Source organism: Diaphorina citri, unplaced genomic scaffold (assembly GCF_000475195.1).
Source record: "Diaphorina citri unplaced genomic scaffold, Diaci psyllid genome assembly version 1.1 scaffold2122, whole genome shotgun sequence".
Lineage (NCBI taxonomy): Eukaryota > Metazoa > Arthropoda > Insecta > Hemiptera > Psyllidae > Diaphorina > Diaphorina citri.
In genome coordinates this window covers 3,426-30,803 of record NW_007379547.1, presented here as the reverse complement: position 1 = coordinate 30,803, position 27,378 = coordinate 3,426, and the positions used below count along the sequence as shown (strand labels likewise).

Here is a 27,378-nt window from a genome sequence, read left to right as displayed (position 1 = left end):
ATTTTAACGAAATGCTGCAGACCTCAAGGACCCTAGCTAGCTCTTTAGAATGGGGAATCGATAGAGACTATGGGGATCCCCCGTAGGGAACCCTAAGGTTTGCCCGATTTTAACGAAATGCTGCAGACCTCAAGGACCCTAGTTAGCTCTTTAGAATGGGGAATCGATAGAGACTATGGGGACCCCCCGTAGGGAACCCTTTTCCGGGGCCTATAGTCATCGGATACTCGATATATCGAAGTTTAAAAACATCGATGTATCGAACATCGATGTTTTCGTCTCGATGTCCCAACCCTACTATAGTTCACTGAATCACTAGTTTGAAATTCGATACAATTCGGCGAAAAAAATAATTAAATGCTGATAGTCCGACATGAGTGTAGGTTGTGCCAAGATGTAATTCCTTTTATTGGGAGCTTTGAACCTAAACACTTTCATTATACATCAGACAACATCGATGTTTTCGTCTCGATGTCCCAACCCTACTATAGTTCACTGAATCACTAGTTTGAAATTCGATACAATTCGGCGAAAAAAAATAATTAAACGCTGATAGTCCGACATGAGTGTAGGTTGTGCCAAGATGTAATTGCTTTTATTATAATAACCGTTGCACCGATCCTAACCAAAAGTTTCGTGTCGCATCCTTGTCACATTTGACATCTACATACCGAATTTCAAGTCTTCAGATCAGCGGTCCCCAATTTGGGAGGGGGATAAAGTTGAGTCACATAAAAGATAGTAAAGGTTTGCCTTCATAATGGAAAAAGGGGGCGGCGTAGTCTGAGAACAGCTTTTATAGACTATTTTATTATTAAAAAAAACTGTTTGAAATAACACCTCTCACCTCTCAGTTCTTCAAACAGGTCCCCAAATTTGTCCATTTTCACAATCCTGTTTGAGACAGACACACACACGGACCAATGGCTGAAACTCTGGATTTAGGCTCTAGAAAATTCCATGCCTCGGCTGGGATCGAACCCACGCCCTCCTGTTTACCAGGCGAGCGTCTTGACCACTACGCTACCGAGGCAGGTTTTTATTGCATGGGAGCTTTGAACCTAAACACTTTCATTATACAGATCAGCGGTCCCCAATTTGGGAGGGGGATAAAGTTGAGTCACATAAAAGATAGTAAAGGTTTGCCTTCATAATGGAAAAAGGGGGTGGCGTAGTCTGAGAACAGCTTTTATAGACTATTTTATTATTAAAAAAAAAAAAAAACTGTTTGAAATAACACCTCTCAGTTCTTCAAACAGGTCCCCAAATTTGTCAGGTCTGTGATTTTTTTTTACTTTCTATTACTATGAAAGTATTGCAATCAGCCCAAATTTTCAAATTGGGAAATGGTTGTAAATATCCATTTTGGGATCCCCTGATGTCAAAAAAGTGATTTTTAGCCCATGGTCCGTATGTATGTACGTATGTACGTACGTAGGTACTACAGGTTTAAATGGGAAAAAGTAAAAAGGTGGTATACAAAATATCTCAAGAACGGTTTGTCGTAGAGCGATGAAATTTGGTATATTGGAAAAATAAAAAAAAAAAAAAAAAATAAATAAATAATGAAAAAAATAACAATAATTTTTGGACACTTTTAAATGATCCCCTATTACATGGGGAGTATTTTGAGGTAGGAAATTTTCGACCAAAAATTGGCTTGGCCGCCACATAGGCGGTTTGGGACTTTTTTTTTACGTATTCCGCAAATGTAATAGAAAGTCGTGTGATGTTCACACCAGATTTTTAAAAAGTGGTTTTTTGGAATTTTCTCGGTAACGAAGTTCAATTTAGGAAAATGACCCACAGAACCTTGTTGGAAATGATGACATCTACCTACCCTGAGCCGTTGTCAGTGTTTTTCTGGCGCACCCTGTATAAAATATGAGAGGCACTATAATTTAAACATTATGAGTTCTGCCTCGTGTCGTATAAGGGCCGAACACAGCGGGGTTTATTCGGCCTCTTTCAAAGGGGCCCCCGAAACCAGAAGTTCCCAATTTCGTTTTTTTTTTCGAAGAGATTTGATGGAGGGAACTGGTTTTATCGTCCCGAAATCGAAGAGAGAAAGAAGGCAGGATAGGAGAAAGCCAGCCGTTCAGGATAAAATCCGCACCGGGTGGGAATCGAACCTGCGGGCTAGCGCTTACAAGGAAGATACGCTACGAACCAAGCTAACTAGTACAAAAAAACTTGGTTTTATGCTCAGTTTCTGCTTGCTCTGGGAATTCGAGAGGTCTCTGTCGACATCAACAGAGTTCCCTCTATCAAACCCCTTGGGGAAAAAAAAAAGAAAATGTTTGGAACAGGTCCATTTTTGAAATTGGCCCCGAGACTTGGTTAGGCTGTAGGCAGCCCTGCCCCCTGTAAGGAAATAGACACATGTGGTACTTGAACATTAAGAGGATTTCCAGGAAATTTAATAACGGCGGCGGCCAGGAAATTTAATAACGGCCGTTTCCTCATAACTTTAATTTCGTTCTGGCTTAGGCAGATTTTCCTATTCCTACTCCATTACTCCAAACTGATTATTATTATTATTATTATTATTATTATTTTGTTCATATAAATATGACAAATGTTCAATAATATTTATAAATAAAGGATTAGGATTTCTCGGAATTTGAATTTCTCGGTTTTAGCCCAAAAAGCCTAAACAATGGCATCTTTATAGTAATATTAAATATTACTACATAGTGGGTATCAGTTATCAGCCATTAGAGTACTACCCATTAGAGATTAGACTTTCAAGGAGGAAAAGGTTAGAAAAGCAAAAAAGACATACCTCAGTGAAAAAACGAGAAGCCAGGACAATTAAAAAAAAAGAAGAAGAAGAAGGAGAAGAAGAAGAAGAAAATAAAATAAAAAAATAAAACACTTCCTAGCTTAAAATTCCAATCTCTGGCTGAAGGTTCTTTGCATTCCACAGTGAAAGGTTAGCGTGTAGGGCAGTGTAGGGTTGATACGTTGGCACAGTCTGTAGGGTTGATATGTTGGGACTGGCATGTTGTGTCTGTGTGTGGTAGGTTGGGGGATAGGTAGGGTTTTATTTAAGTTGTGTGTGTTGCTGTGACTTTCCGAGTTTCCGAAATCGAGTCAGTACCTTTCCTTTTTCTTGTTTTTTTTTTCTTCTCTTCTTCTCAACTTTTGTGGGTTATATCACAGCTTTACTAAGTGTCGCTACTGGATTAAAGTAGCTGCTCAATTGTCTTCAGGAGGCTGAGTGCACCGGAGGAGGCCGAACTGCAAGTACAGAACAGAAAAATTTTAGGACCTCTTGCAAGCCTAGTTTCATACCCACTTTCAGTGAAGAAATCATTATCTGCGGTTTCGGAGAAAGAAGAATGTGCAAAGACCGATATCTAGACATTGTGTTTAGTACGGCACGAAATTCCAAACCGGGACATAGGTTCATGATGGAATTCGGTACCTGCTACCTGAGAACGAAAGTTCGCGGGACAGAATTCGGTTGCTCCTTTTTAGAAAGGAATGGAGAAGGGATGATGCTTCGGATAGGAGTTTTCGTAGAATTCGGTTCCTCCCTTTTAGAAAGGAATGGAGAAGGGATGATGCTTCGGATAGGAGTTTTCGGAGGGGTCGTAGATTCGAAGAAGTTCAACCCATCCTTTAGGGCTGTTTGGTCTTACACCTAAGCCTTTGAGACACTCTGAGTTTGCTTTTTGTGTATGAATATGGAGAGCTAAGATAAAGAAAGGTAACGCCAAATAAAATTAGGGAAAGGTGTAGTAGTGTGAAATTAAAGTCAGTCAAACATTCGAAGAAGCTCAACCCTTCCTTTAGGGCTGTTTGGTCTTACACCTAAGCCTTTGAGACACTCTGAGTTTGCTTTTTGTGTATGCACATGGAGAGCTAAGATAAAGAAAGGTAACGCCAAATAAAATTGGGAAAAGGTGCAGTAGGCAAAAAAAGAAGAGTTGTTACCATAATAAGAGTTAAAGCGCCTAATCGAAACAAAAAGAGTTGTATTCAATTACCTATGTGAAATTAAAGTCAGTCAAACATGGCTAAACCAATGAAATTGTGAGATTTCGCTGTGTTTAGGTCCAAATAAGATAAAGAAAGGTAACGCCAAATAAAATTAGGGAAAGGTGTAGTAGTGTGAAATTAAAGTCAGTCAAACATGGCTAAACCAATGAAATTGTGAGATTAGGTCCAACGCGGAATCTCATTGGTTCAGCCATGTTTGACTGACTTTAATTTCACATAATCGAATACAACCAAGATGATTCGAAGAAGCTCAACCCTTCCTTTAGGGCTGTTTGGTCTTACACCTAAGCCTTTGAGACACTCTGAGTTTGCTTTTTGTGTATGCATATGGAGAGCTAAGATAAAGAAAGGTAACGCCAAATAAAATTAGGGAAAGGTGTAGTAGTGTGAAATTAAAGTTGACCGACTATGGCTAAACCAATGATATTGTGAGATTAGGTCCAACGCGGAATCTCATTGGTTCAGCCATGTTTGACTGACTTTTATTTCACATAATTGAATACAACCAAGATTAACATTCGGCAATCCACAGCAACATGTCCAGGGATCTTCGAGATTAACCCCTTGCCTACAAAGTACAAATCCTTTTCGATAATTCCTCGGCACGTAACGGAATATGAGGTAATACGAGGAAATAAAATTTAAGCCGGGCGTCACGGGTATGGAAACGCGTGCCTCCCACCCTCTGTCGGGAGTAACGTGTACTATTGACACGTGTTCAGCGGGGATAGCACGTTGAATGTACCATTTTCCGATGGATTAGTGAAGCGACGTTGCGCGTGGTTGGTATCCGGAGGGGTGACCATTTGGGCAGTCGCATGCTACTGGCTTCGGGAACTCATATACCTGCCACTTGTTTCTGTCGGAAATTTACCCCCACGCTCATTTCCCTCATTCTTTTGATGTATTTTCAATGTACCCTATAGATTTGACGTCCCTCCCTCCTCTACCCACCTAAAGTTGACTTGTTTTTATCTACCTCTCTCTCTCTCTCTTTCTTTCTCTCCCCCTCTCTCTCCCTCGCCCCCCTCCATTACCTCAATCCTCTCCCTTTCCTCTCTCACTTCTCCCCTCCCTCCGTCTATCCCTTCCTCTTCTCTCTCCCTCTCTCTCTCTCTCGATAAATTGATGTTTGTTCATCGATATAGAAAAGCTCCTTTGCAAAAGATGAAAATATGAAATCATCCGGGAAAGTGAAGAGAGGAGCCAATCTAAAATTTTTCGAAGAAATGGGATACCCGGGTTCACCACCTCGGAGTTAATACCTGATTCGTATAAGCTTATATCACCTATCGTACCTATGTACATATCGTACCTATGTGATTTCACGATTATGTTCGCGGATTTGGCGATTATGTTCGCGGATTTGCCCATTATGTTCGCGGATTTCGCCACTATGTTCGCGGATTTCGCGATTATGTTCGCGGATTTCGCGATTTTGTTCGCGGATTTCGCGATTATGTTCGCGGATTTTGTGATTATGATGTTCGCGGATTTCGCGATTATGTTCGCGGATTTCGCGATTATGTTCGCGGATTTCGCGATTATGTTCGCGGATTTTTGTTCGCGGATTTTGCGATTATGCTCGCGGATTTCGCGATTATGTTCGCGGATTTGGTGATTTTGTTCGCGGATTTCAATGTTCGCGGATTTGGCGATTATGTTCGCGGATTTGCGATTATGTTCGCGGATTTGGCGATTTTGTTCGCGGATTTGGCGATTTTGTTCGCGGATGGCGATTTTGTTCGCGGATTTTGCGATTATGTTCGCGGATTTGGCAATTATGTTCGCGGATTCGCGTCCCGAATCGACGATTTGTTCGCGGATTTGGCAATTATGTTCGCGGATTCGCGTCCCGAATCGACATTTTGGATATTTGGCAAGCCTACCTATATGTATGGCTTCCCCTTTTCAATATCTCACGCCACGCTCCTGGAACAAGCTATAGGGAGTATAGCAGTATAGGGATAGGGTATAGGTATAAAGGCACTCCTTGTAAGCTCTAGGTTGCGAGTTTGATTCCCGCCAGGGGCACACTTTAGCCGGAACCATTTAGATTATTCTAGATCTACAAGAATACCCACGCTGGAACAAACTTAGCTCATCCCCTCTCTGCTCTTAACGCTCCTGCACACTTTAAGTTCATTAGGGCCCAGTCCATTATTCCCAGTCCAAATGGATTCGAGTCAAATAATAGAGTCTAAAAGTTTCCACTTTCCACACATTACATTGAAATGGGGGTCTTTTCTGACGAAATTCCTGTGTGCGGAGTCCAGTATGTAGGACTATTGCAGCCACTTTCCACACATAGTCCACCGGTCATCGATCGATGTCGACTGAACCGTCCACACTGCCTCGACAACATAGATTCACCTCGTCGATCGAGGTTATCTTTCTCCTATTCTGTCTTCCTTCTCTCTTCGGTTTCGGGACGATACGACCTTAGCTACAGTTCCCTCTATCAAACCTCTTGGGAAAAAACGGTTTGAGTTCAAGCGGCGTTTTCACTATTTCACTGGTCACTCTTTACTCCTTGGAATGTGTTGTGGTAGATTTTTTTTTCTTCCGTTTTTGTACGTACCTCTACTTCCTCTGATGAGGAAGTAGAGCTTCCTCTGATGAGTTTTGGACTTAGTCACTTTCGCATCCGCCGCTCGCCGTCTTTATAACAGGATGAACTTGGATTACCTATAATATTTTATAGATCCCCATTTCCTTCCCAACATTCCAACGAGAACATTGTTGTTGAACCGCAGACTGCTCCGATGCTGCTGGATGAAATTTGTTGCTTCAGTCAGCAGAATGGAGCAGTTGCATATGGGATAAAATTCTGAATAAAAGGTCGATTCCTACGTAAAAAAATAATAATAAATAAATAAACAGATTTTTATATCAATGGGGCAATTACATTAGGGTAGAAATTGTGAATAAAAGCTCGATTCCTACGTAAGAAGTTGTGAAAAATCCAAATCTGAGGAGGTCAAAACTAAAAAAAAAAAGAAAAAATTACATTAGGGTAGAAATTGTGAATAAAAGCTCGATTCCTACGTAAGAAGTTGTGAAAAATCCAAATCTGAGGAGGTCAAAACTAAAAATAATAAAAAAAAAACCTTTAAAAGGTCGAAAATTCAATTTTCATTTGCCATTCTAATGAAAATGAAAAACGTGTGATGTGAAAGTTTACGAAGTGTGCAGAAACGCATGCGCACAAACAAGGAGATCTTGAGTTTTCCGTTTCAAAAATGGTAGTATACCGATTTGTCCGATTTGTGCATTTTCATAGTTTTCTTTTCGCTTTAATAAGGTTTTACACAAACGAAACGGGAGGAGGGAGCGCGAAGCGCGACCCTATGCATAACCCCGCGAAGCCCCGGGAGCGCGCAGCGCGACCGCATGCACAACCCCGCAAATATGAGGTAATACGAGGAAATAAAATTTAAGCCGGGCGTCACGGGTATGGAAACGCGTGCCTCCCTCCCTCTGTCGGGAGTAACGTATACTATTGACACGTGTTCAGCGGGGATAGCACGTTGAATGTACCATTTTCCGATGGATTAGTGAAGCGATGTTGCGCATGGTTGGTAGCCGGAAGGGTGACCATTTGGGCAGTCGCATGCTGCTGGCTATTCTCGGCCCCCACTTTAGGCTGGGTGAGGTTGATGTGAGTTAGTGGGGAGCCTGTCGCAGCACCGAATGGTGGGTAGAGTCTCTCTAACTTACAGACCTTAGCGCCGAAATCTTACTTTCTTACTTTCCGTGTCCTCTTCTTTCTCATCAAAGAATCGAAGAGGCAAGGAATACAGGATAGGAGAAAGCCAGCCGTTCCGAGAACGAACATTATCCGTTCGGGATAAAATCCGCCCAGGGCGGATATTCAGGATATTGCTCTGTGCGGAAGTACCAAATCCTGAGGAAGACCATCTACTAGAAGCCAGACGAAACTTGGCCTGAGGATTCTGGTTGAATCTAGGCCAGATTTTAATGATCCCGACAGTAAACGTACATAATTATATTGTTGTGTTAAAGTTGAAAATAATAATAAATAAAATAATAATAGTCATAATAAAATATAAAATTACTTGACAGACGGGAACTCATATACCTGCCACTTGTTTCTGTCGGAAATTTACCCCCACGCTCATTTCCCTCATTCTTTTGATGTATTTTCAATGTACACCTATAGATTTGACGTCCCTCCCTCCTCTACCCACCTAAAGTTGACTTGTTTTTATCTACCTTTCTCTCTCTTTCTTTCTCTCTCTTTCTTTCTTTCTCTCCCCCTCTCTCTCCCTCGTCCCCCTCCATTACCTCAATCCTCTCCCTTTCCTCTCTCACTTCTCCCCTCCCTCCGTCTATCCCTCCCTCTTCTCTCTCTATATCTCTCCCTCCCTCTCTCTCTCTCTTTCTCTCCCCCTCTCTCTCCCTCATCCCCCTCCATTACCTCAATCCTCTCCCTTTCCTCTCTCACTTGAGCGCACCACGTTCTATTCAAAAAACCGTTTTACGCAAAAAGGGCAAAAAATCCATATTGCCCTTTTTGCACCCAGCTCCTCAATTGTTTTAGCCAAAGGGGAACGTTCACACAGTAGCTTTTGGCCTGCGGTTTTCCCTTCAAGTTTATACATTGTTTGCTAATGACAAGGCCGTATCCAGAATTTTGTCGAGGGGGGGAGTGTCCAAACGCTAAACAAAATTTCGGAGTCTGGCCTAGGATAAAGGAGAAAAATGGAGTCCGAGGGGGGGGCCCGGGGGGCCCTCGCCGCCCCCTAAATACGCTCCTTATGACTGCGACCTTTTTCTCCGCCCCGCTCCGGCGCGGCAAAGAATGACGGACCTTCTAATAAAAGGGCAAATTTTCCCCGAAAATTTGCCGACTTGAACTTCGTCGGAACTGGGTCGGAAACACCCGAAAATGTTTGTTTGCATTTCCAGTTCGCCGGAAATTTCAACAGACGCAATTGCAGTAATCCAAATATTATTTCTACGTATTATTACAGTTGGAAAAAGGGTATGTGTTCACGCGTCCATTTTTCCCTTTGTGACCTTTATTAGGGGAATTCAAAAGAGGACAAAAAAATAATAATAATAAAAAAGGTACCTACCTACTACCTAACTATGTATATTGTTTATATGCTACGTCAATTTCGCATCATAGGGCATGGATTAATAAATATGAAAAGAACAAACGAAAAAGTCCTCAAAGGTCTGATAGCTGTGGCATAGATACGAGATAGCATACCTGGCTTTCTATGGATATGTATATCTGGCTTTCTATTATAAATAAAAGACATTTTCTATACAAACAATTCGTATATACGTATTGATGTCACCGCCAGCAATCTAATTGCCTTTTATGTTGTGTAATTAAATTTTCATTTTATTATTATTAATATTATTACTATTAGTATTATTTTATTATTTATTTTTTACCTCAATTTTGTCCCCCTTTAGCTACTCCACCCACGTGGCTTTTTTTCTTCTCTTGTAGATATAGGTACCTGTTTTTATTTATTTATTTATTTATTGTCAAATATAATAATTATTATTATTTTATGAGACTGATGTATATGTATGTATAGAGGTATCCTTTGATTTGAATTTTGTAATTGTTCAGTGACCTGACGAACTCTTTTTTTCCGAAGAGATTTAGGTATTTTTATTTTTTCAAGAGGTTTGATAGCAACTACTAAGGTAATTGCTAAGATCTTATAGTCCCGAAATCTTTCGATCGATATCGACTGAACCGTCCACACTGCCTCGACAACATAGATTCACCTCGTCGATCGAGGTTATCTTTCTCCTATTCTGTCACCCTTCTCTCTTCGGTTTCGGGACGATAAGACCTTAGCTACAGTTCCCTCTATCAAACCTCTTGGGAAAAAAACGGTTTGAGTTCAAGCGGCGTTTTCACTATTTTACAGGTCACTCTTTACTCCTTGGAATGTGTTGTGGTAGATCCGAAATCTTACTTTCTTACTTTCCGTGTCCTCTTCTTTCTCATCAAAGAATCGAAGAGGCAAGGAATACAGGATAGGAGAAAGCCAGTTCCGAGAACGAACATTCCGAGAACGAACATTATCCGAACGAACATCAGCCGTTCCGAGAACGAACATTATCCGTTCGGGATAAAATCCGCCCAGGGCGGATATTGCTCTGTGCGGAAGTACCAAATCCTGAGGAAGACCATCTACTAGAAGCCAGACGAAACTTGGCCTGAGGATTCTGGTTGAATCTAGGCCAGATTTTAATGATCCCGACAGTAAACGTACATAATTATATTGAATGTTTGAATGTCAAATGGATTCGAGTCAAATAATAGAGTCTAAAAGTTTCCACTTTCCACACATTACATTGAAATGGGGGTCTTTTCTGACGAAATTCCAGTGTGCGGAGTCCAGTATGTAGGACTATTGCAGCCACTTTCCACACATAGTCCACCGGTCATCGATCGATATCGACTGAACCGTCCACACTGCCTCGACAACATAGATTCACCTCGTCGATCGAGGTTATCTTTCTCCTATTCTGTCACCCTTCTCTCTTCGGTTTCGGGACGATAAGACCTTAGCTACAGTTCCCTCTATCAAACCTCTTGGGAAAAAAACGGTTTGAGTTCAACCCCCTCCATTACCTCAATCCTCTCCCTTTCCTCTCTCACTTCTCCCCTCCCTCCGTCTATCCCTCCCTCTTCTCTCTCTATATCTCTCTCTCTCTCTCTCTCTCTCTCTCTCTCTCTCTCTCGATAAATTGATGTTTGTTCATCATTATAGAAAAGCTCCTATGCAAAAGATGAAAATATGAAATCGTCCGGGAAAGTTAAGAGAGGAGCCAATCTAAAAGTTTTCGAAGAAATGGGATACCCGGGTTTACGTTTACCACCTCGGAGTTAACACCTGATTCGTAAAAGCTTGACCCAACTTTTAGGGCTGTTTGCCCCTACACCTAAGCCTCAGAGTGGGCTTTTTTTGTACGATTAACACCTGATTTCCGGGTCAATTTAGGCACTCCTTGTAAGCTCTAGGTTGCGAGTTTGATTCCCGCCAGGGGCACACTTTAGCCGGAACCATTTAGATTATTCTAGATCTACAGTCTAGACCAGGGGTTTCCAACTTGCATGTGTATGTGGGCCACATGCTACATTGGGAGGTACTTCGCGGGCCACATATATGTACATAGAGGAGCATTGTAGGAACCCCCCTCCCCCCCAACTTTTCAGAAATGCAGTCCGATCGAATTTTGAGCGCCGCGCCGCAGGCGAAATTTTTCAAAGTAGTATATATTATTTCAAAAAGTATTCTCCTAATTGTAGCTCAACACTAAAGGGGGTCAGTTTCCAGGTAAGTTTGTACCAATCCCAAAAAGCTTCGCGGGCCACAAAAATTATCTGGCGGGCCACATGTGGCCGCGGACCGCTAGTTGGAAACCCCTGGTCTAGACCAGTGGCCAATGGTTCTCAACTCTTTTTTTATTAATCGCCCCCCTTTTCCCTTCTCATGCTAACTTTTTATGGAAATCCCCCCCCCCCTGGTCTAGATCCAGGTACATATAGCTCTCAGGTGCTGGCTAATAATTCTTTAGCTCGAGGGAATAAGGAGGACGAGACATAGGATAATGGTTGGAATGATTAGGAGATTAGAACTGCGGTGACGTTTTCCAGAAGATTGATGAAGAAAGAAGAAAGATGAGATTGAGTAATACATACATGTATTAAGAGGATTGGGGGAAAGTCTCTGATGTAGGTATTTACCCTCATTGCACTCCTCTTTCCTCTAATCTCACTTCTGCTTCACTGCATTGGCGGCGTGCCATCGATTTATTTTTAAAGCATTGAAGTGGTATTTTTTGGGTACATACATGTATTAAGAGGATTGGGGGAAAGTCTCTGATGTAGGTATTTTTTTTTACACTTTCGTGATGGAAACTTTGGAAAAGTGAGAACTTACCTATGTGAGAAGTTCAATGAACTAAGAGTAATATTTCGCCTTGATCGAACGAAGTGACTTTCAAGTTTTGATCCGTCGACTTTGAACTTAGATGGTCTAGGTATTTCTTTGTTCTTTGCCAGCCTAGTTAGCTTGGCTGGTAGCGCGTCTACCTTATAAGCTCTAGGCCGCGAGTTCGATTCTAGCCCGGGGCGGATTTTATCCTGAACAGATAACGTTCGGCTCGGAACGGCTGGCTTTTTCCTATCCTCTCTTCCTTTTCTCTTGGATTTCGGAACTATAAGACCTTGGCAGTTAAAATTCCCTCTATCAAACCTTTTTTTTTTAAAAAAAAAAAAGATACCTAGGATAATGAATGGAACAATTAGAAACAAGACCTCGTATTGTAGATATTAGATGGAAAAGTACACTGATAAAAAGTAGGGCGCCGGAAGTCCAATCGAGTGGCTGGGTTCCGGAACTCTAATTTTGAACTCTATATTGGGAAGATCGACACTCTATTATAGAATTCCAACAACCTAAATCAGGGGAAGTAGGTCAATAATAGAGTTCTTCCAGCCCAAGTTTTATAAACTTGCGACACCCTACTATCACTTCTTCTTCTGTGATGTGCCATATCCTCACTAGACGTTGGCGGTCGTTCTGCCCCAACTTTCTCTCTCCATGGACGCATTGCCCTGTTGAAAAGTTCGGTCCACTTCATAATATTCTCCATCCAAGATATGCGCGGTCACCTATCACTTTTTTTTTTACAGTTTAATATCTTTTGTTTTTCAGGGTCTGAAAATTCACGATCTCCAACAAGACATGCTAAATAAGCACCGGGACATACACGCCATGCTACGACTGTTGGGGGGTAACTTGACCTCCATGGAGAAAGTGGAGCTCAGTCACAATTTACCCCTGTTTGCACATGGGGTAGGCGAGGAGGACTATCTTGGCGATCCCTATCTCTTAGGTAAATTTATTCTCATTTTTCTAATTTTTAGAATTACCCCGTGTTCAGACAGGGTGGCGTTTTTCGTTAGCCGCTCAGTCACAATTTACCCCTGTTTGCACATGGTGTAGGCGAGGAGGACTATCTTGGCGATCCCTATCTCTTAGGTAAATTTATTCTCCTTTTTCTAATTTTTAGAATTACCCCGTGTTCAGACAGGGTGGCGTTTTTCGTTAGCCTCTCAATCAGCCCTAGGATGATTACTTTTAGACTGACATTTGGTTTTGGCTACAAATTTTTCGAGTGGATGCCCTTCGCACTCAACCTTTGCTATTGCTTTAGGCAAGGGCAATTCAGGCTGGTATACTAAGGCATTGTCAAATATGATACCCAAATTTCTTGCTGAATCGACCACTTCTACCCTATTGCCATCAACCTCAATGGGGGGTATGGGCGGCATGCTGGTATACACCCTGTTTAAAGTTCCCCAGTCACACTAAGGTGGTCAACTTTATCCAAAACAGATAAGGTTCGTTCTCGGAACGTCTAGCTTTTTTTCCTATCCTGTCTTCCTTCTCTCTTCGCTTTCAGGGCGATGAGAAATAAACAGTTACAGTCCCCTCTATCAAACCTCTTAAACGAAAGAAAATTTTTTAATAACGATCTATCACTACTCTGTAGGTAAAGAGCCGGGCCTGCTGAAGCCACCCCTGGAGCTTATTCCCTGGAATTTCGTGTCCCGATCTATTTACTCCCCTGGAAATTTGAATCCCAGGAAGAAGCTGGAGTCACATATCAAGGAGGGACTAGATGATGTCATCAGAGAGGTAGGTAGCTACCTAAATTATTACTAATAATGACTATAGGTACTGTTTATTTACATTGAATTTTCTTTGATTTTTTTTTTTTTTTTAAGTCCGAAAAAGAAGAAGAAGAAGACAAAACGACGTAGATAACAATACATATAATTATAGATTTCCAACACCGCGTAATTCTAGCTGGAAAAGAGTGCTTTAATATTTAAATTGTCAGCTTAGAACAAACTTACGAAGATGAGTGCATCAAAATGAAGACACAACTACATCAAATCATCATCTAAGCTCACGTTGTTTGACAAGAAACCAGCATTTCGATATTGATGTAAAGGGGAAAACTTCATCAACATTTCTCCGAAATTTTCAAACAAAATGTTTTACAAGTTAGTTCACAATGTTCACATTCCAGCATCCTACACTGCGGTGCAGAATTGCAGATCGCTTATTGAAATTTCACTTCAAAGCAAGAAAACTAGTGGCGTCGATAGTCTAGGAGCCAAAAATTGCTAACTGTAGGGGACACGGTTAGCCCAGTGGTAACGCGCTTGCCTGCCATGCAGAAGGTCCCGGGTTCGATGCTCACCATCGACAAAAAAATGGTACTTGTTTTAGATTGCAATTATTTCAACGGGTTACTTTCCGGTGTTCTCGTGTTGACCCATCACCCATAAATGAGAAGTATTGTGTCTCTTCTCGCTCATCTGATGAGAGGCATACTACGGGATGGGCATGCTACGACACAGACCTCACGAGTCTAATGTAGCAGTTGTTTTATTGCTACGAAATAAAAACGGCGCGGCGGTGAAACACTTTTAACCGGAATACTGTATATGGATGTACCTATATGTATGGCTTCCCCTTTTCAATATCTCACGCCACGCCCCTGGAACAAGCTATAGGGAGTATAGCAGTATAGGAATACCCACGCTGGAACAAACTTAGCTCATCCCCTCTCTGCTCTTAACGCTCCTGCACACTTTAAGTTCATTAGGGCTTTTTTTTTTTTTTAAAAAAAAAAAGATACCTAGGTACGATAATGAATGGAACAATAATTAGAAACAAGTCCTCGTATTGAAGATATTAGATGGAAAAGTACACTGAGAAAAAGTAGGGCGCCGGAAGTCCAATCGTGTGGCTGGGTTCCGGAACTCTAATTTTGAACTCTATATTGGAAAGATCGACACTCAATTATAGAATTCCAACAACCTACATCAGGGGAAGTAAGTCAATAATAGTGTTCTTCCAGCCCAAGTTTTATAAACTTGCGACAACCTATCACTTCTTCTTCTGTGATGTGCCATATCCTCAATAGACGTTGGTGGTCGTTCTGCCCCAAATGGTAGTTCGGTCCACTTCATAATATTCTCCATCCAAAAAATAGTAAAATTTCAAATGAAAGAGGCGTAAGTGTACTTAAGTCTTTGTGTGTTACAATTTTGTATTGAAATATCAGATACGCCTGGACATATTTTTTTATTATCTTCACACTGGTTTGGAATTCACTTACGCCTGTTCATGCTACAAAAAGTACTTTTTGTATCAAGTGTTTCTCTATAGTTAACTCAAAATCGCGATTTTGTCACTTACGCCCCTTTCATTTACGAGGGTCGATATGCGCGGTCACCTATCACTTTTTTTTTACAGTTTAATATCTTCTGTTTTTCAGGGTCTGAAAATCCACGATCTCCAACAAGACATGCTAAATAAGCACCGGGACATATACGCCATGCTACGACTGTTGGGGGGTAACTTGACCTCCATGGAGAAAGTGGAGCTCAGTCACAATTCACCCCTGTTTGCAAATGGGGTAGGCGAGGAGGACTATCTTGGCGATCCCTATCTCTTAGGTAAATTTATTCTCCTTTTTCTAATTTTCAGAATTACCCCGTGTTCAGACAGGGTGGCGTTTTTCGTTAGCTTCTCAATCAGCTTTAGGATGATTACTTTTAGACTGACATTTGGTTTTGGCTACAAATTTTTCGAGTGGATGCCCTTCGCACTCAACCTTTGCTATTAATTCCTTTAGGTAAGGGCAATTCAGGCTGGTGTACACCCTGTTTAAAGTTCCCCAGTCATACTAAGGTGGTCAACTTTATCCAAAACAGATAAGGTTCGTTCTCGGAACGTCTGGCGCTGGTGTACACCCTGTTTAAAGTTCCCCAGTCACACTAAGGTGGTCAACTTTATCCAAAACAGATAAGGTTCGTTCTCGGAACGTCTGGCTTTTTTTCCTATCCTGTCTTCCTTCTCTCTTCGCTTTCAGGGCGATGAGAAATTAGCAGTTACAGTCCCCTCTATCAAACCTCTTAAACGAAAGAAAATTTTTTAATAACGATCTATCACTACTCTGCAGGTAAAGAGCCGGGCCTGCTGAAGCCACCCCTGGAGCTTATTCCCTGGAATTTCGTGTCCCGATCTATTTACTCCCCTGGAAATTTGAATCCCAGGAAGAAGCTGGAGTCACATATCAAGGAGGGACTAGATGATGTCATCAGAGAGGTAGGTAGCTACCTAAATTATTTCTAATAATGACTACTGTTTATTTACATTGAATTTTCTTTGATTTTTTTTTTGAAGTCCGAAATAGGACGTGTACTTTATTCATCCTTTATGCATAAAAAACATCATGAGAAACACCATCAACCATCAATGGGGCTGACATTTTTTGGTTTTGGCCCTTTGCACTCAACCTTGGTTATTTCTTTAGCAAGGGAAATTCAGGCTGGTATTGTGTGGCTGGGGACATTAAACAGGAAGTAGACCAGCCTAAATTTCCCTTGCTAAAGAAATAACCAAGGTTGTGTGCAAACGGCATCAACTCATAGAATTTGCAGCCAAAACCAAATGTCAGCCCAAAGAAATCACCCTAGTTAGGCCAAATTGAGAGGCTGACGAAGAACGCCGACCCCGTTTGTACACGGGAAAAGGCGAAGGAAAAGAAGAAGACAAAACGACGTAAATAACATAATTATAGATTTCCAACAAACTTACGAAGATGAGTGCATCAAAATGAAGACACAACTACATCAAATCATCATCTAAGCTCACGTTGTTTGACAAGAAACCAGCATTTCGATATTGATGTAAAGGGGAAAACTTCATCAACATTTCTCCGAAATTTTCAAACAAAATGTTTTACAAGTTAGTTCACAATGTTCACATTCCAGCATCCTACACTGCGGTGCAGAATTGCAGATCGCTTATTGAAATTTCACTTCAAAGCAAGAAAACTAGTGGCGTCGATAGTCTAGGAGCCAAAAATTGCTAACTGTAGGGGACACGGTTAGCCCAGTGGTAACGCGCTTGCCTGCCATGCAGAAGGTCCCGGGTTCAATGCTCACCATCGACAAAAAAATGGTACCTGTTTTAGATTGCAATTATTTCAACGGGTTACTTTCCGGTGTTCTCGTGTTGACCCATCACCCATAAATCGGAAGTATTGTGTCTCTTCTCGCCTATCTGATGAGAGGCATACTACGGGATGGGCATGCTACGACACAGACCACACGAGTCTAATGTAGCAGTTGTTTTATTGCTACGAAATAAAAACGGCGCGGCGGTGAAACACTTTTAACCGGAATACTGTATATGGATGTACCTACATTTTCTGTTGCATGAAATCAAATATGTAGGAGATTGTAGAGCCTCTTCAAAAATTCAAGTATGCCTTTTTTCAAGTGAGTTTTCAAAATGAATTCAAACATTTCCCTGTGTTATTGTAAAAATGTAAATGCAGTTTCTTTGTGTTATTATGTCACAACTTCGGTGCTCACTGCAGCATTGTAGGATTTTTCCCAATATCTCAATAATCCTAAAATCCAATGTTTACCTACCATGCTGGCACCGGTCGCTATGCGCATTTATTTGTCATAGCTATTCATTTTTCTCACGAGTTTGAGTGGGCCCGGCAACAGCCAGTCACGGAATCAATCATTTGCACGATACAAATTTCTTGACCCCGCCGGGAATCGAACCCGGGTCTTCCGCGTGCAAGGCGAGCGCAGTGACCACTACGCCATGGGAGCTGACATTTCCCTGTGTTATTAACTAGAGTAGATACGGAGGCCGTATAATTTTTCAGAAGAGAAAACCTTCACAAAAAGAAGAAGAAATCGTGGGAGCAACACTCATATTGAGTGTGTTCATAAAGTCCACCCCCACCACTTTAATTTTTAAACGAGTGAACTTTTTCAGGGTCGGCCCCACTTCACTTCAGACCTCCGGAATTTTTTCTTTTCTTTTCGGCCCTTTTATGCCCTATAAAATGTCCGATGTGAAAATTCATCGACCCCTAAGGTTTTCCTGCTTGACCTATGAGAATGAGAAAGCTGTAAGTCTAGACGTTAGAGCGACCAGCGTTTAGGGAAAAACAAGATAATTGAATTTGTTCTTAATTAACTTAAAACTAATGCTTAATTTCGGCCCTATTTTGTTTACAGACACACACACGGACCAATGGCTGAAACTTTGGATTTAGGCTCTAGGGACCTCAAAACGTGTTTTGACACTAAAAACTGACCATCGAAAATTTGACCCGATTACATTACTTTCCTTCCTATAGGATAAGGAGAGTAAAAAGGAGGAGAAGAGAACTGGAAAAGGGAGAGGAGAAATAGTAATATGAGAAGAGGAGAAAAAGGGGGGGGGAGAGAAAAATTATCAACAAACTACAACAAACTTTGTAGCGGAAGAAAAAAGTAAGTATATAAGTTACTTGTGGTACTTTCTTCTGAGTCCTTCTCTACCTCTCTCCTTCTCTTGCTAAATTTTCTTCAGCTCTTTATTTTGTCCTTTCCTTCTTCTTCTTCTTCTTCTTCTTCTTCTTCTTCTTCTTCTTCTTCTTCTTCTTCTTCTTCCTTATCTCCTCCTTTTCCCTTATTATTCACCTCATGGTTCTCCCATTCTTCACTTCTCCCCACCTTCCTTCCTTTCACTTTCTCTATGACAATTTTCTTTCATCGGTCTTGATGCTTTGATACAAAGTGATTTGGTGCCCCCCAAGAAGAATTTTCGTTAAATTTTGCTGTCCGCATTTTTTTTTTTTAAATTTTCACATTTTTTTTTTAATTTTCACATTTTTTTTTCTTTTTCGTTTGTAGATTAATGACAAAATAATCGTTGGTTATCAGCGGGGTACTATAACATTGGAGAATTTTGGGTTCAATATGTGAGATGAAATACTTTAATTTTCCTGTGAAGTTCACAGTGTGAACCAAGTTACCCCGAACGCATCAATCCCCTCTGTCTAAAATTACCCCTAACTTGTCCTACACCTACACCATATTTACCCTACGGGAGCGTATGCCGTGACGTCAAAGTTCAAGATTTACCGGTATTTTTTAAATCGATTTATCTCCGGATCTAGAAGTCGTAGAAGAAAAAGAAAAATTCCCTAGCTCCCATTTTTTCTGCTCTTTGACTTAGAAACCTCACCCAAGTCAGCGCAACTGCTCTATAGAGTCAGCGAGGAGAATCTGCGTGGAAAATAGTTTTGGAAACACGCGTACTCAAGTCAAGGGCATAAGATTACCCTCCCCTCCCCCCATTTCATGCTGACTCTATTAAAATAGAGGGAGGGGAAGAGGAGAGACCTAATTTGTTCTTTCATTTATTTATTTATTTATTTATTTTATTATTTTTTACTGTTTTCAAACAACTATTTTCTCATTACAAAAAAAAAAAAAAATCCGTTTTCATTCTTTAGTAGGATCCTTTCTCATTTGTATTTTTTCGCTCCAACAAAATATGGTGGGTCATCATTGTCATCAATCATCATGAATATTATTATTTAACCACTGAACTGTTACAAATTAAACAACTCCCCCCTCCACCCCCCGTCACAAAGTCCAATGGCCGAGATTATTATTATTATGATGCCTCTTTTCCTAAATTTCTCCTGCTTTTACTGTCATTATTATTATTATTACTGAGTAATCTTGATAAAATTCGTCTCCATATCGACGCACAATTCGTCTGAGGTTTTCAACTCGAGGACGTTTTTTTGTCACCTCGCTCCTAGGGTAGGATATTTCGTGGCGCCTTGCCGTTCTAATGTTCCGTTTTTTGGCTGTTTCTTATCTATCCATAATCCTCCTGAACCAGGGCGGTATTTAGGGGGGAGAGGGGGCCCGGCCTTCATCTTTCTTCTTTACTGTAGGCCTGCAAACTTCGAAAATTTGGAGCATCCACCCCCTCCCCACAACCGGTATTCGCCCCTGTCCTGAACTAAATTTGAGTCATTTTGAGATTTTTTTTTAAGTTCAGCTGGTGGAGTTAGGCAGGGTACACACTGACACACTCTACGATTTTTCGAAAATTTGGAGCATCCACCCCCTCCCCACAACCGGTATTCGCCCCTGTCCTGAACTAAATTTGAGTCATTTTGAGATTTTTTTTTTAAGTTCAGCTGGTGGAGTTAGGCAGGGTACACACTGACACACTCTCCGATTTCGAGAGGGGGCCCGGCCTTCATCTTTTTACTTTACTGTAGGCCTGCAAACTTCGAAAATTTGGAGCATCCACCCCCTCCCCTCAACCGGTATATCACTGTCTGGACTCTCGCCCCCCTCCCTAGACAAAATCCTGGATTCGACCCTGTCCTGAACTAAATTTGAGTCATTTTGAGATTTTTTTTTAAAGTTCAGCTGGTGGAGTTAGACAGGGTACACACTGACACACTCTCCGATTTCCACTTCGCTCTGATTTTCTCGTACGATATGAACGTATGATAAATCATGAGAAGCCAGCCTTAGTTAGCTTGGTTGGTAGCACGTCTGCCTCGTAAGCGCTAGACAGCGGGTTCGATTCCCGCCCGGAGTGGATTTTATCCTGAAGGGATAAGGTTCGTTCTCGGAACAGGTGATGGGTTTCTTGTTTGTTCGATTCCCGCCCGGAGTGGATTTTATCCTGAAGGGATAAGGTTCGTTCTCGGAACAGGTGATGGGTTTCTTGTTTCTTCTATCCTTTCTTCCTTCTTCGATTTTGGGACGATAAGACCTTAGCAGATACAGTTCCCTTTATCAAACCTCTCAAGAAAATAAGAAAAATCATACCGTGTGTATCAGGCTTTGCTTTTTAACGTTTCTTGTTTCTTCTATCCTGTCTTCCTTCTTCGATTTTGGGACGATAAAACCTTAGCAGATACAGTTCCCTTTATCAAACCTCTCAACAAAATAAGAAAAATCATACCGTGTGTATCAGGCTTTGCTTTTCAACAAAGAGTGTAATCTCATTTTCTAAGTCATAATCCCTTCCGCTATGTTTAAGTCACGGAAGTTCCATTTGAATAAATTTGCTTCACAGACATTTCCAAACACAAAATTCCAGTAGGTACCTACTACCACCTACCCACTATAATAAATAAAAATAAATAAGTTTTGTTCCATGGCTCTGGTGTAGCTGCCAAGGTCTCATCGTCGCGAAATCGAAGAGAAAAGAAAGACAGGGCAGGAGAAAGCCAGCCGTTCCGAGAACGAACCTCATCTGTTTAGGACAAATAATTCACATTTTGTATTCAAATTCAAAGCTCGAAGGAAATTCCTAGAAAACATGTACCTGCAATCTTGTGATAAAACCTTAGCAGATACAGTTCCCTTTATCAAACCTCTCAAGAAAATAAGAAAAATCATACCGTGTGTATCAGGCTTTGCTTTTTTAACAAAGAGTGCGTAATCTCATTTTCTAAGTCATAATCCCTTCCGCTATGTTTAAGTCACGGAAGTTCCAATTGAATAAATTTGCTTCACAGACATTTCCAAACACAAAATCCCAGTAGGTACCTACTACCACCTACCCACTATAATAAATAAATAAAAATAAATAAGTTTTGTTCCATGGCTCTGGTGTAGCTGCCAAGGTCTCATCGTCCCGAAATCGAAGAGAGAAGAAAGACAGGGCAGGAGAAAGCCAGCCTTTCCGAGAACGAACCTCATCTGTTTAGGATAAATAATTCACATTTTGTTTCCAAATTCAAAGGTCGAAGGAAATTTCTAGAAAATACCTGCAATTTTCAGTTGCATGAAATCAAATATGTAGGAGATTGTAGAGCCTCTTCAAAAATTCAAGTATGCCTTTTTTCAAGTGAGTTTTCAAAAGGAATTCAAACATTTCCCTGTGTTATTGTAAAAATGTAAATGCAGTTTCTTTTTGTTATTATGTCACAACTTTGTTGCTCACTGCAGCATTATAGGAATTTTTTCAATACCTACCTATCTCAATAATCCTAAAATCCAATGTTTACCTATCATGCTGGCACCGGTCGCTATGCGCATTTATTTGTCATAGCTATTCATTTTTCTCACGAGGCTGAGTGGGCCCCGCAACAGCCAGTCACGGAATCAATCATTTGCACGATACAAATTTCTTGACCCCGCCGGGAATCGAACCCGGGTCTCCCGCGTGCAAGGCGAGTGCAGTGACCACTACGCCAACTTGACCCCGCCGGGAATCGAACCCGGGTCTTCCGCGTGCAAGGCGAGCGCAGTGACCACTACGCCATGGGAGCTGACATTTCCCTGTGTTATTAACTAGAGTATAATTATACGGAGGCCGTATAATTTTTCAGAAGAGAAAACCTTCACAAAAAGAAGAAGAAATCGTGGGAGCAACACTCATATTGAGTGTGTTCATAAAGTCCACCCCCACCACTTTAATTTTTAAACGAGTGAACTTTTTCAGGGTCGGCCCCACTTCACTTCAGACCTCCGGAATTTTTTCTTTTCTTTTCGGCCCTTTTATGCCCTATAAAATGTCCGATGTGAAAATTCATCGACCCCTAAGGTTTTCCTGCTTGACCTATGAGAATGAGAAAGCTGTAAGTCTAGACGTTAGAGCGACCAGCGTTTAGGGAAAAACAAGATAATTGAATTTGTTCTTAATTAACTTAAAACTAATGCTTAATTTCGGCCCTCTCTGCAGATTAAAAGTTAGAACCGAAATTCAAGTATTGAAGCAGAAAGAGGTACACTAGCGTACTAAAAATTCGGAGCTTATTCATTTTGGAACTTGTCAAAATCAACAATTTTTCTAGCTTGGAGGATAGTGTGTCTGCCCTGTTAGTACTAAGTCGTGTTTTCGATTCCCGTCCGGAAAAACAAGATAATTGAATTTGTTCTTAATTAACTTAAAACTAATGCTTAATTTCGGCCCTCTCTGCAGATTAAAAGTTAGAACCGACATTCAAGTATTGAAGCAGAAAGAGGTACACTAGCGTACTAAAAAATCGGAACTTATTCATTTTGGAACATTTTGTCAAAATCAACCATTTTTCTAGCTTGGAGGATAGTGTGTCTGCCCTGTTAGTGCTAAGTTGTGTTTTCGATTCCCGTCCACGGCGGATTTTATCATGAACAGATAATACAAGAGATAGGATATATACCTTGTTTATCCTGCCAGCATGAGACCTAAAAGTCCCTTTACTCTCGCAATCTAAGCATGTTTGTTCGTTTTTCGGAACAGCTGGCGTTCTCCTAGAGATAGGATATACCTTGTTTATCCTGCCAGCATGAGACCTAAAAGTCCCTTTACTCTCGCAATCTAAGCATGTTTGTTCGTTTTTCGTCTTGTCTTCCTTCTCTCTTCGCTTTCAAGGCGACAAGAGCCTAGCAGTTATAGTTTTCTCTATAAAACATCTAGGTACACTGAGGAAAAAATAAATATAAAAAAAAAAATAATGGACATAGGGTGCCACAAATTAGGATGGAAGGACTCTATTATTGGGCTACTTCCCCTGATTTAGGTTATTGGAATGCTATATTACAGTGTCCAGCTGCCCGATATAGAGTTCCGGAACCCAGTCACTCGATCGGCCTTTCGGCACCCTAGTTTTTTCCTCAGTATAGAAAAAAATGTTCCGAAAATTTTGAACTCAAGTGTTCTCGGATTAAAGGTTAACTAAATAGCGGGTTAGTTATTCTTGATGGAAAAGTTTCGCAAATGTCATATGGTCCTCAACGTGAGAGAAGGGAACGCGACGAAGGGTGATGGGAACGGGGACGAAGGGTGATGGGGTCGGGACGAAGGGTGAAGAGGACGGGGTGAAGGGTGACTGGGACGAAAGGGGATGTTTTAATTAGTCAATTTGGCCTGGACCTTTGTCACAGCGTTATGTTAATCTTGTAATCTAAATATTTTGGTATCATTTTCATGTTAGTTTAGTTTGATAAGGGTCATATAACGAGACGAAATTAGCCTGTTTAGTCCCCATTTACGAAATTACCTATTTGCGGAATTTTGTGTTGAATTTAATTCCATCAGCGACCGTGAACTTCATCAGAGACAAACAACGTGTCCCCCTAAGACACAAACTCCCCTCTTACTCACATTAACTTCTAACCAACCCCATCCGTTCAGGATAAAATCCGCCCTGAGCGACAAGGCAGACATGCTACGAAACGAAGCTATCTAGGCTGGCGAAGCTTATTTCGTTTGGTCAATAAATTTGGACTAGGCTGGCTAGAAGTCTAGAACTTTACTTTTTTTTAAGAGGTCTGACAGAGGGAACTGTAACTGCTATGGTCTTATCGTCCCGAAATCGAAGAGAGAAGGAAGACAGGATAGGAGAAAGCCAGCCGTTCCGAGAACGAACATTATCCCATCAGGATAAAATCCGCCCCGGGCGTCAGGCATATAAGCCTGACGGGGCCCCTCGAGATAATCGTGTCAGGCATTAACGCCTGACGGGGCCCCTCGGGATAATCGTGTAAGGCATATACGCCTGACGGGGCCCTTCGGGATAATTGTGTAAGGCTTATACGCCTGACAGGGGCCCCTCGGGAAGGAAAAAATAAGTTTTGGTACTAGTTCATACAATCTATGAATAAAAAATGTAGATACATATCTTTATCATTTCTTCCTTTTGTTTTGAGGCTTATACGCCTGACAGGGGCCCCTCGGGAAGGAAAAAATAAGTTTTGGTACTAGTTCATACAATCTATGAATAAAAAATGTAGATATCTTTATCATTTCTTCCTTTTGTTTTGATTTTGTTTTGAATTATCATCGAGAAGGACTTTTTTCTGTTCGTTCGAGAAGGACTTTTTTCAGATCAAATGACTCATTATGCAAATACTTCACGTAAAGGTTTGAAGTGGTTTAGAAAGCTTGGTTTGGAGCTCCTACTCGGAATAACTCTTGTAAACGCTTGGGTCATATATAAAGAAGTCTCAGGAAACGTAAAAATGTCCATTCGAGACTTCCGCGAGCAGATGGTGATCCAAGCATCTCAACCTACTCAAGAAGGGGCAAATGTTAGCAGTAACCCGACGAATAGACGGAGGAGCTCAAATGCTAACAACCATCATTTCATCCATAAGAGGGATGCCGCTGGAAAACTTGTACGCAGAGTTTGCAAACCTTGCTACTCGAAACTACAAACACAATTTGGAAGGGTAGCGGCGAAAAGAAAAGCCAAATGTGTTACTACGATTTGCGCCGAGTGCCCTGGAGGCATATTCATGTGTCTCAATTGTTTCAATGAAAGACACTGAAATAAGTAGGTAGTACCTAGATACCTATTACTTGTGATGTACGCTGCGTCGCGCTGCGCGACCTATTGTTTATTTCAATACATATTTTGTTTAGAATAAAAGGCTAATTTCGCCTAGAGACATAAATGCATAAGTCTCAAGTGTTTCAATGAAAAACACTGAAATAAGTAGGTTAGTACCTATTACTTGTGATGTACTAGAGTCTGATGTTCACAGATCTCTCATTTATAGATGAATCGAACAGGGATAAGTCATTTAGTTTCATTTTAGTCATTATTTAGTCATTTTTGTTTACTTTATTCCATTTTTGTTTATTTTATTGTTTATTTTGTTCATCAGAATAGAAGACTGATTTTGCCTTATTTTACATTGGAAATTATGCTTGTTCTTATTTTGACCATAACTTCTTTACCGTTACATATTTTTCAACGATCTAAAGCGGAAAATGTTCCCCACACGCCCAAGAATTCAATGGTAATGTAAAAACCAATACAGAGTCAGGCGTATAGGACTTACAAGAGAAAAAAGATAAGCATCTTGCGTCAGGCTAAATAAGCCTGACGGGGCCTGTGCTGAAATGCCACTGTCAGGCATATACGCCCGACGGGGCGACCAAAGTGTTAAAAAAAAGAAGAAGGCTATTTAGTTTGGTCAATAAATTTAATTCTATCAGCAACCGTGAAAAAAAAAGTCTAGAACTTTACTTCTTTTGGACATAGGAAGTCTTCCCTTTCTCTTCAAGGGAACACGAAAATATTGTACCAAATAGGTAGGTACATGAGATCTTGTTTACTCCAACGAATCTGGATTCGATGGATTAAACAAATCCGGACATCAAGAGTTCGAATCGCCGCGCCGGCGCCGCCTATATTAGACTGCGGGAGTAAAGGGACTTTTCAGTCTCATTTCGGCAATATAAAAAATAAAAAGGGTATTCTATTCTATATTCTATTCAATATAAACAGGATATGCTATGCTATTCTTTTCTATTCCATTCTATTCTATTTTATTCCATTCTATTCTATTTTCTGCCCAGGTGATGGAGAATCTCAACACGTTCTCACGGGAACGAGGTCGTATGATTGATTTCCAAGAATTACTCTACGGTTATTACCGGGAGAACCCTCTGCATGGCGCAGACTACATTCTGGACCTTCTCCTGGTCTACAAGAAATACCGGGGGCGGAAAATGACCGTTCCTGTGCGGAAGCATGCGTATGTTCAGCAACAGTTCACAGGTAATCAGCAACAGTTCACAGGTAACGTCGCCCTTCCATTGGACGATAGAATAGAATAGAAAGTAATAAAGTAGAAAAAAGTAATAAAATAGAATGGAATATATTATGTACCTTGCTTATCCTGATCGAATGAGACTAAAAAGCCCCTTTACCCCGGCAGTCTTTTTTCAGAGGTTTGATAGAGGGAACTGCAACTGCTAAAGTCTTATCGCCCCGAAAGAGAAAAGAGAAGGAGCACAGGATAGGAGAAAGCCAGCCGTTCCGAGAATGAACCTCATCTGTCTAGCATAAAAACCGCCCCGGGCGGAAATCGACCCCGTGACCTAGCGCTTACTAGGCAGACGTGCTACCTTTAAAGGTAATTAGGCTGGCATCTCAGAAGACCTACGAGTATTTGCTTACTTCTATTCTGTCAATTTAAGTAAGACGATTTGCGGGACTGAAAACCTTATATCAATTATAAATGACTATTTTCAGGTTTGGAAATCAGGGAGATGGTTGAAGACTTAGCCAGCACTGAACTTAGACCGCCAAGTACCAGCGCTGAAGAAACGGCTGCCGTCAATTCAGATGACGTCATTTACGATACCATGGCTAGGAATCAGGGTCGGCGGTCGAAACGTCAAAAGAAAACTGTCATCAATTTCATTATGGGTGAGTGCCAGCCCTGCATATTAGAATCGCATTAAATATTAATTTATTAGATACATACATATTATGTTTTTTTTTTTTTTTTTTTTTTTTTTAAAAGAAAATGTGACTACTGAGGTCTTATCGTCCCGAAACAAAGAGAAGAAGGACAGGATAGGAGAAAGCGAGCCATTCTAGGACAAATCTTACCTTTGTGTTTCAGATAAAGTCCGCCCCGGCGGGGAATCGAACCCTCCAACCTAACTAGAGGGCTTTTATTATTATGTTATTAGTCAGGCTGGGGACTTTTACTAGCCTGAA

At 41.1% G+C, this 27,378-nt stretch overlaps 1 protein-coding gene across 1 annotated transcript in view; it reads left to right on the top strand.

Moving 5' to 3' along the window:
* LOC103518218 (chondroitin sulfate synthase 1-like) overlaps positions 1-27,087 on the top strand; it is a gene marked incomplete at its 3' end in the record, with an annotated part of 35,165 nt that extends 8,078 nt beyond the window's left edge. The window contains exons 3-6 of the mRNA XM_008483277.2: positions 15,370-15,550; positions 16,057-16,202; positions 26,226-26,427; positions 26,905-27,087. Of these exons, the coding sequence (XP_008481499.2) occupies positions 15,370-15,550; positions 16,057-16,202; positions 26,226-26,427; positions 26,905-27,087 (712 nt within the window). The remainder of the gene's footprint in view (positions 1-15,369; positions 15,551-16,056; positions 16,203-26,225; positions 26,428-26,904) is intronic.
* Between the last annotated feature and the right edge of the window lie 291 nt (positions 27,088-27,378).